Source organism: Podarcis erhardii (genome assembly GCF_964252035.2).
Source record: "Podarcis erhardii genome assembly, chromosome: 16".
NCBI classification, from domain to species: domain Eukaryota; kingdom Metazoa; phylum Chordata; class Lepidosauria; order Squamata; family Lacertidae; genus Podarcis; species Podarcis erhardii.
In genome coordinates this window covers 16,364,160-16,376,371 of record NC_138514.1, presented here as the reverse complement: position 1 = coordinate 16,376,371, position 12,212 = coordinate 16,364,160, and the positions used below count along the sequence as shown (strand labels likewise).

The following is a 12,212-nucleotide window of genomic DNA, read 5'->3' as shown; positions in this document are numbered from 1 at the left end:
GTGGCATTGTGTTACAGCACTCAAAGTTACTTGCAAAGGAATCATAAGGAAGTGGCTATCCTTGGAAATGATATCCCAGTAACCTGTTAAAGGACTGGGTGCTTGCAGAACTGCTTGCAATGGTTGTGATTTGAAAGAAACAACTTCAGGTTGAGGTGCAGATTATTCTGGAAACATTTAGATAGCTGCCTTATGCTGAGTAAGAAGATTGGCCCATCTAGCTCTGTGTTGTCTACATTGACTGAGCATGGCTCTCTATGGTTTCAGAAAACGGGTCTTTCCCAGCCCTGTCAGACACTTTCTTCTGGAACCCTTGGTGGTCTCCTGGCAGAGCTTCTGCTGTTGGCAGATCAGTACTTCAGTCTTTTGCACTACAGAGGAGAAAGACACTTAACATTGAAGGTCTCTAATCTTGCACAGGAGAGTACATTCAACATTTTGCCTTGAACATGGTTTTGTGTGGCCCATAATTTGTCCAGTGTTTACTACACCCTTGTAGGAACAGGGCCTGTATTCAGAAATCTCAGCCAACTAAGAAGGTTTAAGAAATTGTACATATTCCCCTATTTCTTTGGGGGATTTTGAGGTCCCAGTTGGCTCCTAGCCTTCCAATTCGTCAGAAGCCAATCTAAATCTTCTAGCGTGGTGGGGTCCACTCTAATCCAAGATACGTGCTAGCAGCCTGCTGATCCTGCCTCCTGTCCTCTTTTCCCATGCTTGTTCCTTCCATCCTGTTGCAGATTTCTTTATTTGCTCCAGCTGCTGGTTAAAACGTCCTACATATTTGAGGTGGAAAGAGCTGCACAAATGTCTCATCTCAAAGGTGGATGCTGAACCAGTGATGCCCCTGTCCAGCTTTCACCTTCATATCCAACTCCAGATGTGCTTCTGTGGTTCCTCAACCACCTAACACCCAAGGGAGCCAGAAAGGAACATGAAGCATAAAGTGGGACAGGGAGAGAGACCCTACCAAAATACAGAATGACAATAGGTCAAGCATTCTCTGAACCTCTGAATTAATGCCCCGCACCAGTTAGTCATAGCACAGAATAAGTGTATTTTCTGGATCTGGCTCACAGTCTGTATAGTCTGGGATTGTGTTGCCAGGATAGAGCCACATACCTCCAAGAATCTGACCAACAGAGTATGATAGTGCTTAGTCAATCCCTGCTGTTTCACCCCCACCACCATAAGTACAGTCTGGGTGCTGGAACAAACCAAAGCCCCATCTACTCCAGTATCCTTTTCTCCCAGTGGCCATCCAGATGCCCCATTATGGGGAGTCTGCAATCTTGCTCATGTTTCCCAGGGCCTAGCATTATTCGGCAGCTTAACATCCCCAACAGCAGAGGCAGAACATGGCCATTGTGGCTAGTAGTTATTGATAGCGTTATCCTCCACGAGTCTGTCTAAACCTCTTTTAAATTCGCCCAAGTTGGAGGCCTTCACTACAGCTTGTGGGTGCAAATCCCATAGTTTGCGGTGTGAAAAAGTACTTCCTTTTGTCTGCTTTCAATCTCCCAATGTTCAGCTTCGTTGGATGACTGAAGAATACAAGAAGAATTGGGTATGCAAAAGGTATATATACTATTGGACATTGAGGTTTAGTTTAGCATTCATGGTTAATAGCCTTTCCTAAATGTAGCCTTCACGGTTCGAACTAGAAGGATGTTGCTTGTTTCAGAGATCTTCCCCCAAGGCAGGGATCCCTCTGGCATTCACTAAATGCCTCTTCTGTCCCCGTCCCTAGGCCAGAATTAAAGTGCCATATAAGAGTGAATGTGTACCACAGGCATTCAGAATTGCTTCTTTTGGATTTCCCAGATGGGAATTTGAGATGAGGAGAAGGAAAGATTTGACGTCTCTGCTAAAGTTTCTCCTCCAATGGCTGGCAAGAGAGAGAAGACTGTTAACAGCTGAATAATCCATGCGTGAATTTAGAATACATTACAAGAGGGAATGCGTATGGCGCCCCCTCCCTCTCCTTGCAAGAACCAAGGGTGATGAATTTGTTTAATTATGTATCTTGGCAGAGAGCTGATCTGGCTGGCGCAAGCATTCTGCAAAGCGCTTAATGGACTTCTGATGCAAACGTCAGACTTCACCAGCCAAAGCAAAAAAGAGAAGCACAGTGCTTTGACTTTGCTGGGGAGAGATTGTGGTTAATATGGGACTTCTTAATGGAACTTCATCTTGAGAGGGCAGCAGAGGCTCGGGCTGAGGTGGGGTGATCAGAGCTCTGTACAATGCACATGTGCACTGGGTGTTTTTTTTAAAGCAGACAGTATGCTTGTGCATATGATTCTAGCAAAATTCTTACTGTGAGAAAGAACTGAGATGCAATCAGACAATCACATCCAATTTGGCTTTTTTGCAGTGCTTCAGCAGTGCATGTGTATACCTTGATAACATAGAAGGCCAGAGAGAGAGAAGAGAGAGAGAGAGAGAGAGAGAGATTGGGATATGAGTGGGATATTGCAGCAAACTGCACATGCTTCAGGCCCAAAATTAATTTTAGACTCTCCAAGTGGTGAGATGCATTTCAGAATAAAAACAGGAAAAAGAACAGAACCATGGGGTTAGGAAAGTGGATAGATTTGTAGGACTTTGGTTGTCTCCTCTTGAACCTCATCTGTAAAACATGATAATAACTGCAAGACACATTAATAAGGGCTGACAAAGGCCAATAAAAGCAAGAGCAATCTTGCCGCAAAGAGACTCTGTCCTGGTTGGCTGATGTGCAGTGAAAGATGTTATCACCTGTGAAAACTTTGCCTCCATCAGAGCTTTCCAAGGTGACATGTTGAGCCCTGGACCAAGGGATAGAGGTTGCACTTCATCATTCCCAAAGCCTTCATTCCAGTCTTGGGTCAAAAAAATGTATGTATTGCTATGGTGGGTTAGACCAGCAGTCTATCTTAGGTTGATACCGTGTTCCCCAGTAGTGGTCCCCTGAGTGCCATTCTGGAGACAGCATGGAGCAAAGAAACAAAAAGGGATTCCAAAAACAATTGTACCTTGGTTTTCGAACAGCTTAGTTCTTGAACATTTTGACTCCCGAATGCCACAAACCCAGAAGTGACTGTTCCAGTTTGCAAACTATTTTGGGAAGCTGAACGTCTGATGGGGCTTCCGCAGTTCCCAGTTGGCTGCAGGAGCTTCCTGCAGCCAATCAGAAGCCGTGCTTTGGTTTCTGAACATTTTGGAAGTCAAATGGAATTCCGGAACGGATTCCGTTCGACTTCCAAGGGAAGTTTCCTTTGAAGGAGCCAATCTGCATGAACAGATTCAGACCCATTGAAGTTAGTGGATATGACTAACTTAGGTTCATTAATTTCAGTGTGGTTGAGAGCCACTGTGGTGTAGTGGTTAAGAGCGGTAGTCTCGTAATCTCGTGTCTCCGCTCCTCCACATGCAGCTGCCGGGTGACCTTGGGCTAGTCACACTTCTCTGAAGTCTCTCAGCCCCACTCACCTCACAGAGTGTTTGTTGTGGGGGAGGAAGGGAAAGGAGAATGTTCGCCGCTTTGAGACTCCTTCGGGTAGTGATAAACCAGGATATCAAATCCAAACTCTTCTCTTCTACCCTGAGCAGAATTTAGTTGACTACAATCCTTCACTTGGATCATTATGCTAGTATGGGTTGCATATGTTAGCATTAGTTACTATTCAGATGTATATTTAACTGATAGTTTAATTAAATAATTCAGAGGGCTAGTTCTGTGCCAGTTTGTTCAACACTTCTGTTACATGTTTGTCTGGGGGCTCATGGTGTTTGTGTACTACACACGACTCTTAAAAGCTTACCCCTCCCTGGTCAGTTATAAATTTTGGGGTTAAGATTACTAAAATTATGCCTCATGCATGGTGCTTTTGCATGCTTAGGCCTGGTTTCCCAGGATTAGGGTGTTTCTGGAAAACGAAGGTATTCTTATTTTCCCAAGGAGGGGTTTGATTGCATTGTAGGTAATTCCATCTATGGCAAGAGGAAATCCCACTTCCTGAGGGGTTAACTGGATTTACCTGCTGAGAAATTTACCAGGTCAACTTTCAGTTTAGCCTTTTTTAATTATTTTTTTCTTCTGGTCAATTCCTGCCCTGTTGCAACATAGCAAAGTTAAGAGAAAAGCCGTCTGGCATTAAAACTATTACCAATACGTAGGTGGTCTCTGCACGTTCCCAGTCCAGTGTTCAGAAACTTAAAGGTGGGTTGCTGTGTTACAATGTCCTGTTGTTATTTAGTATTTTGCCCCACTGCTTTGAAAACTACCAAGCTGCATACATAATGAAACAGCAATCAAGGAGAAAGCATTAGTAAATGCAAAGTGGCAAGAAATTAAAAGGCACCACTAAACTACCAATTTTGGAAAGAATAATGTAATAATAATTTTAAGCAGTAGACCCTAATGTCACCACATGTCAAAAGCAGTGGCGGAGGAAGGGGTGTGTGGTAGGTGCGGGCCGCCCCAGGTGTTATCACTGGGGGGGGGGGTGTGACAAAATGACAAAAAATGAGGTTTTTTAAAAAAAATAATTGAGCTCACGAAACACTTTTGCTCAGTTAACAAACGCAACAAAATGTGGCTGGCACTGGGTACCACATCACAGGGGCTGGCACTTACCACGGGGCCTGCAGCATGCCCAAGCCACGTGTCTCTCCTGGGAGTGACGTGGTGGCTTGAGCGCCTGCAGGCTTGGCGCTGCCTCAAACAGCAGCGTGGAGCTTGCGTCTGTCCACCACCTCTTCCTCAGCCGTCCTATAGCTGAGGGGGAGGCTGCAGAGAGGCTCCACGCAGTGTGCCCCGCCCCCATGAGCAGCTCGCCCCCCCCCCCCCAGCTGTGAGACGCATGCTACACCGGGCACCCAAGCAACTAGCTATGCCACTGGTCAAAAGGCAGCTAGCTGAAATAAAAATGTTTCCAACAGCCAGCTAAGTTCTCTTGAGCAGTGTTATATGCAATCTTGGAACATGTAAAATTGTTCTTAGCAAGGGATGATAAACTTAGGGCCTGCTAGACATGGTTGGACTCCAGCTCCCAGCATTTCTGAACTTGAGCATACTAACTGGGGTTGATGGGAGTTGGAATCCAACAATTTTGGGAGGGCTTCCACAGGCTCTGCAACCCTGTTCTTTGTTATAGGGCGTTTCTTGCGTCCTCCTTACATATACACAAGGTAGAAGGCGCCTGGGCTAACTAAGGACACCACTTTGCAGATTGACGACTATATGCCCAGGATAGGTTATTTCTAGAAAGTGTTTGGTTGCATTATATGTCAAGAACAGCAGTGAGGAACTTGTAGTCTTCCAGATGATGTTGAACTACAACTCCCATGTTCCTTGTCCATTGGTCATGCTCGCTGGTGCTGATGGGACTTGTAGGTCAGCAGGATTTGGAAGGCCAAAGGTTCCCCACACCTGGTCAAGAGAAAACCTTATATTGAGAACCAAAGTCCAGCTAAACTCCTATAATTCACTCTGCTTGTGAGATGCATGATAGGAGTAAGTTGCCAGCTTCCAATGTTGCATTTGAAAATGGAGGATGGGTTTCAGACTGCGTTGGCTAATAGCCACTAGGTGGCCTCTTAATTGTTCTGAATGCAACTTGATAAGAGTATTACAGGATTCTTAGCTTCTGCGTTGCTGGTGCATGTTTTAGGCTATGTCCAAAGAGTGAAATTGAGTGAAGTGCCATTTCTTTTGGATAAATAGAATCTGTTTTATTGGGGTGGGGGTGGGGGTTGCAAAAAACAATAATTCTACAAACAGCATTTTTCTTACACACAAACACACGTTGGATTTATTAATGGAGGCGAGGAGGGCAACTGTTTTGCTTTCTAGTGACGACATTTCTCTGTCGGTGAAAAGGGGTGTTCTGGAAGGAGATGAAGTATTCCTTACACCGACGATGCTTCACTTGTTCAAACAGGAAATTAGATAGAAGCATGTCTGTGCTAAAAGAAAAATGTTCATCCCGACTTGCAAACTTCTATGTTTTCTCCCTTTTCTCTCTTGGCCTCTAAAGCTAGCACAAGCCCTACTGCAGGACTGGGCACTGCTGCCATTGTGGGCATCCTCATTGTGGTCTTTGTCCTCCTGCTGGTGGCTGTGGATGTCACCTGCTACTTCTTGAACAAGTGTGGCCTCCTGATGTGCATCGCAGTCAACCTGTGTGGCAAATCCGGTCCTGGGGCAAAAGGCAAGGACATGGAAGAGGGCAAGGCTGCCTTCTCGTGAGTAATTTTGTTTTCATTATACATACATAAATATAGTTGTATTTACATTGCACATTGCTCCAAGAAAGAAATGGAATGGAAAATTGTCTGCACTTCCCATGTTGAGAAAGACCATCCTTTCTCCCATCTACCCCTCCCATAGTAAGATGGTAAAAGCTGCAGGGGATCTTTCGCAGTCCTGCTAGCTGATATTTTTTAAATTGGGAGGTGCTGGGGATTGAACTAACCCTGCTTCCTTTCCTCCCTTACAGGAAAGATGAATCAAAAGAGCCCATTGTGGAAGTGCGGACAGAGGAGGAACGGACCCCGAACCACGACGGAGGGAAACACACGGAACCTAATGAAACCACGCCGCTAACGGAGCCAGAGTATGTTGTGAATGTCGAAGCCCCCTGGGTGTGTCCTTGAAGAGGAAAGGGGAGCAGAGCCCCTCTTTAGGCTCCATTGTGTGAAAGACAACTCTGTGTGTTTACGAGAGAGAGAGAGAGAGAGAGAGAGAGAGAGAGAGAGAGAGAGAGAGAGAGAGAGAGAACAGCTCATTCACATGGAGTGAGAACTAGGGGGAAGGAAAGCTGAGCAATCCTGAGGAAGTGGTGGATAGGAGTAATAATAATATGTTTCCAAAGAGAAGAAAAGTTCTCATGGCACCTTAAAAACTTCATTGTGGCAAAGCTTTCGTGGACTAGAGTCCACTCCATCGAATATCTGAAGCATTATTCTCAGTTGGCAATTTTATATTGGGCTGTGGTGGTGGAGGAATGGAATGTGAAAATTGGGATTAAATGGCAATGAAATGCATGAAGTACAGCTGCTGACCATTCCCAAAGGAGGAGTTAAGTTTGTTCAGGCAGATTTGCATCTTTGGAGGATGTGCTGCGAATCTCATTGTGACCCAGAAAGGGTCAAGCAGGGCTTTTTTTCCAGCCGGAACTCACCAGAACTGAGTTCTGGTACCTCTTAGGTACATTCTGGCACCTCTTTAGGTTGGGACTGTTTGCCAGCAGGTGGCATGGCACCTGGGGCTGTGTGTCGTGACCATTGGGTTGCTGCAGCAATTGTGTTGGCGCAGCGATTGTGGCTGTGCGCCGGAAGTGGAGGTTGGCAGCAGTGTCACCAAAAGTGGCAGCTGGGGCAAAGAAGAGAAGGTGGGTGCTCCCCATACTTGCTCAGCAAGTTCCACCACCTCTTTTTCTAGAAAAAAAAGCCCTGGGGTCAAGGCAGGTGCTCTCTTCAAACAGCCTCCTCTGATACCAAGGATGTGCCCCCTTATTCTTCAGGGTCTTCCTAATATGGTCAGCCTCATGTCCAAAGGCTCGGTGCTCTTCTTGCCTCCATGTCTTCCTTCTTCCTCCTCTCTCTGTGTTAAATAACCGCATGTTGTTTCTGCAGTTGCATTGACTCACCCAGCCGCCTGCTGCTTTCATGGCTTTCATTGTCTTGTTTCTCTCTTTTATTTCCCCTCCTCCCCCCGCCTTTTACTTCCTTTCATCCCCACAGGCACCCTGCCGACACCACGGCAGCCACCGAGGATATGATGCCATCTGTCACCACAGTCACCACTAACTCTGACACTATCACTGAAACCTTTGCCACCGCTCAGAATAGCCCCACCAGTGAGACTACCACCCTCACCTCCAGCATCACTCTGCCGGCCACGCCCATGCCCGACTCCAATTCCGTGGCTCCCAATCAGGGGACGCCTTCGAAAGCGGCCTCGGCGACTTCGCCCCCACCCACCTCCACGCCTAAAGTGGCTCCCCTGGTTGACCTCAGCGACACTCCTACTTCCGCCCCGGCCACTGGCAACTTGTCGTCTGGCGTCCTGACCAACCAAGGGGCAGTGCTGAGCCCCAGCTCCACCACAAAAGCGCCCGAGGCTCCCAAGGGCTCTGCTGCTGCCAGCAAATCCCCTGCCCCACAGCCCCCAAACCCCGCTAGCTCTCCAGCCTCTTCAGAGCCAAAGCAGGAGGCCTCCAGCGCCAAAAGTCCAGAAAAGGAAGCCACGCAGCCCAGCGCGGCGAAGACTCCAACAGAGGCAGCCAAGAATGCCGTGAACCAGAAAGGCGAGGCTGCCACGGGGGGCACCACAAATGCTACTCAGAATGAGGACTTTAAAATGGACGAAGGGACCTTCAAGACCCCAGACATTGATCTTGCCAAGGATGTTTTTGCTGCCTTGGGCACGGCGGCTCCTGCCACTGCACCTGCAGGCCAAGCAGCTTCCTCCGGCCCGGAGAGTTCTGCATCGGCAGCGCCTGCAAAGACAGAGTATGCCTCCCCACTTTAAACCCTGCTTGTTCGTGTGCTGTGTCTCTTGTCCGTGCTGTGCCGTGCTTTTTGCTCCACTTCTGTGTGTGTGTTACGAATTAACCTGGCTCTTTCTCTAAGCAAGCTAACCTGTCTATTTAACCAGCCAACCATAACAGAAAGTTTAGAATCCGGGTGTCTTTGGGCCTGTGATCAAGCAGTAGTCTCCAGATTTTGTTGTTGTAAGCTCCTTTCCTCATCTCCTAAGTTATCTCAACACCTCCATCGGATTCCAGCTTAGGGGATTCAGTTGGAAGGCACCCAGGATGGAGTCACCTTTAGCTTCTAAGAAGCAAATTGTTTGCTACAACTTGTCACGGGATAATAATTTTGCTGCCAAATGGCATCTACAAATAAGGGATGGACGTGAGGGTAGTCTATTTTTTTGCAAGGTTACAGCTGGAAGGCCTTAACATTTGGATATTTAGAAGAGATGACTTTCCTCTAAGTGGGAGATTCTGTCACAGGGGTGGGTAACCCGTGGCCCTCTAAATGGTGTTGGACTCTTTAACTCCCATCAGCTGTACCTAGTATAGCCAATGGAGCTGTACCCTAACAAAATCTGGAGAGCCATGGGTTCCCACATCTCTGTCAACTGGGTATGTGTTAAGCTTTCTTCCGCCTTTTCCCTGGAGCAAAGTAGCCAGCATGATTGAACCAGGCAACGCTAGAGGACAATACCGATAATGGAGAGGATTGCTTGGGCCCCGGTTTTAAGGTGGAGAAGTTCCTGTACAACATGCCAATGTGGCTGAATTCCTCACTTGGTTCTAGTTGCAGCAGAGGGGTAAAACACGGTTCACACGGAGGAGTAAAAAAGGACCAGTGGTGGGTAGTAGGGATGAACTTGGCTTCAGAACCCTTCCAGTTTCGTTTTGAGGCCTTAGGAAACCTTAAATCACATATTCAATTAACCATGAGAAGCACAGTTCCCAAAATTTCAGAAACTGAAATGGCAGCCTTATTTCTATCAAGAAACCATTTTTAGGACAAAACCCAGGCCATGAGTAGGAGTCACCCAAGGGCTTGCCATGTGTCTCTGAAGGTATCTCTGCTGCTGGGGGTTGTGTTGAGAACATTCTAATTCTATTGTTAATCATATTTTAGTATTGTTGGACATTTATACATTTCATAAATGGTTGAGAATATTCTTTTTGTCAGCACACAAATAGTAAAGGGGGTAAGAAGTTTAAAACTTCCAAATGAAGCAATTTCTGACATTTCAATCCATGTGTTAGTATATATAGTTAGCTTAAAAATGCAAACCAAAGGACGTTTCTCCTTCATCCCAAGACTTGCTAGGTGGTTGTATTTTGCAGTCAACTGGCTGAGGCAAAGAAATTGGGGGGGGGGGGGAGAGGGCTTGCATCCTGCTTTTTTGTCGCAGTCTTGAGAAGCATAAACTCTAGCATGGAGGGCTTCTCCTTTCTCAGGCACCAAGTTTTGTTGAAAGGGCAGCTACCAGCCTTCGTTTAATCCACAATATTTGGTGACTTTCCCAACAGGAAAACCCCCGTAGATGAAAAGTCTGCAATTCAAGCCACAGAAGCCAAGACAGCCCCCGCAGCAGAAGTCAAGACGGTACCCAATGAAGCCACACAAACAAATGAAAACGAGAGCAAAGCATGATGGGCAACTGAGCCGAAACAAAACAAAACAAAAAAATTAAAAAAATTGACAGAACAAACAACTTCACCTGAGCATTTAAAACACACAACACACATCTCATCCCTCTAATGTCTTTGCCTTTTTTAAAAAGAAAACAGACAAAAAAAAATGCATACAATGGGGGAATTGTGGTGGGTTTTTTTGTTTTTTTTGTTTTTGTTTTTTTTAGGTTTGTAGGAAGAATTTTATTTTATGTGCACTTGCTTTTAAGAAACGAAATGTTTTACTTCTTTGTCTTCTACAAGGATAAGCCCATAACCCCACTAGGATACCAGGGCCCTTGCGAAATATCCATGCAGAGTTAACAAAACAAAAAACCCAACTGCATCATGTTTAGGAGATTCAGAACAGAATTAGGAAGCCAGACTTGGCTCTGCCAGGCTGAGCAGACTGGGGTGGCCAGTCGCAGATCGTTTATTTTTATACTTTTCAGCCGAGTTGAGAAAAACCTGTAAACTCTTTGAAGTAAGTTATCTCCTCCCCATTTTATTTTTATTTGGTTCACTTTGAATTTGTCCTGTACGCAAAGTGTGTTTGCCCTTCCTGACTGAATTCTGTTCTCCTTTCTAAAGGGGCAATCCCCCATCAGCGTCTGTTGCGCAGAGCCCTCTGGAACGAACGGGAAGTGTGCAGGGTACTCGTGGGTGTTCATTTAAATGGGGCTTGCGTGGAAGACGTTTTTGGCCGATTGCGCCCCCTTTTGGTACAGCTGATAATTCCAACATGTTTCATTTTAGGAAGAATGCCTTTGGGCAGTTTTGGAGTTTATATTTCAAAGTGCAGTATTCCTTGTTTTGTTTTTTGTTTAATTTGGTTTTGCCAACTTTATTTTCTTCCAGTGTTTACAGTCGACAAAACGTTTTTTAAAACTTTTGTTGTGTTTAAATGTCTATGTAAAATAGCTGCCTTTTTTTAAAGAGAGATTGCGAGAGAGAGAGAGAGACTGAGAGAGAGAGACTGAGAGAGAGAGAAAGTAAAAACAGGCTATATAGATAGTAGGTTGATCAGCATGCTTGCTTTGCAAAGGGAGACATTTTGAAATAATGGATGTTTACAGTAGGTGTTTCCCCTTTTGTCTTTTCTTTCTTTTTTAATTATTATCATTTTTTTATTTCTTACTGGAGTAAGAAAAATAAGCAAACCCTTACCCTTTTCCTCCGTTTTATACAAATGGGCCACGTAAAGTCCAATCAGTGTCCTGCTTCAGGGTACCCTACTGATGAGCATGAGTTTAACTTTAAGTGTGTGAATAGAGGAGTGAAGTTCTGAAAAGCATCAGCACAATATCTGCAATTTAGGACACTGGGAAAGGTGGCTTTTTCCAGGGTGTTTTTAGGACCAGGCTGCTGGGCCACGATGGTTCAGCTCCAGGCAGCTCCAAATCTCTCACAAGGATCAAATCTCAAGGTCAGAATGGTTCCCCATTTGCTTTGATTGGCTTAGTCCAATTTTACAGGGTCCACCCCAATTCCTGTCCATGGAATATGAGACCTTTAATGTCCAAAGCTTCATTGCATTACACATGTGTCCAAAGGCTTAAATGTGTAGTGCAAGATTGGAGGATCTATTATGCGCAAAGCTGTTTGCTTTTGAACATGTTACCCCTTTGAGAGAAAAGTCACTGGCTTGAACTTCAGCACTTGCTCAGTGGTGGTGCGGAGTCAGGGTCAAAACTGAATACAGGAAGTAAGTTATTTTTCTTTTTCTTATTCTAAGGCATTATCTCCCCTTTCCTCTCCAGGAATCCCCCCCTAAGGTTAGTTAAGCCAAAGGGGAGGTTGTATAGTTAAGGGCGGGTCTCAGAAGGTAAGTTTTAAAAATTACCCACTCTCCCTCCTTATTTAAGATATATTGCTGCAGATACGGCTTCCTTTCAGCCTACACAATGTTTAAAATGTAGTGAAGCTCACCACTTACAGGAGTTTGGCATAATTTTGGAGAGGAGGCAAGGTGGAGGTAATCTACTAAGTACCATTGCTGTGCAATCCTGATTCAAAAAGCCC

General features: G+C 45.5%; 1 protein-coding gene across 9 annotated transcripts in view; it reads left to right on the top strand.

Annotated features, from left to right (window-relative positions):
• NCAM1 (neural cell adhesion molecule 1) overlaps nt 1-11,162 on the top strand; it is a 222,811-nt gene extending 211,649 nt beyond the window's left edge. For 5 of the 9 annotated variants that reach the window (XM_081844365.1, XM_081844363.1, XM_081844366.1 and 2 more), the window contains 4 exons: nt 6,024-6,231; nt 6,486-6,602; nt 7,732-8,502; nt 10,047-11,162. In XM_081844365.1, the coding sequence (XP_081700491.1) occupies nt 6,024-6,231; nt 6,486-6,602; nt 7,732-8,502; nt 10,047-10,170 (1,220 nt within the window). In that variant the 3' untranslated portion in view covers nt 10,171-11,162. The remainder of the gene's footprint in view (nt 1-6,023; nt 6,232-6,485; nt 6,603-7,731; nt 8,503-10,046) is intronic. The other 4 variants (XM_081844370.1, XM_081844369.1, XM_081844371.1 and 1 more) reach the window with 1 other exon arrangement.
• Nucleotides 11,163-12,212: the final 1,050 nt, after the last annotated feature.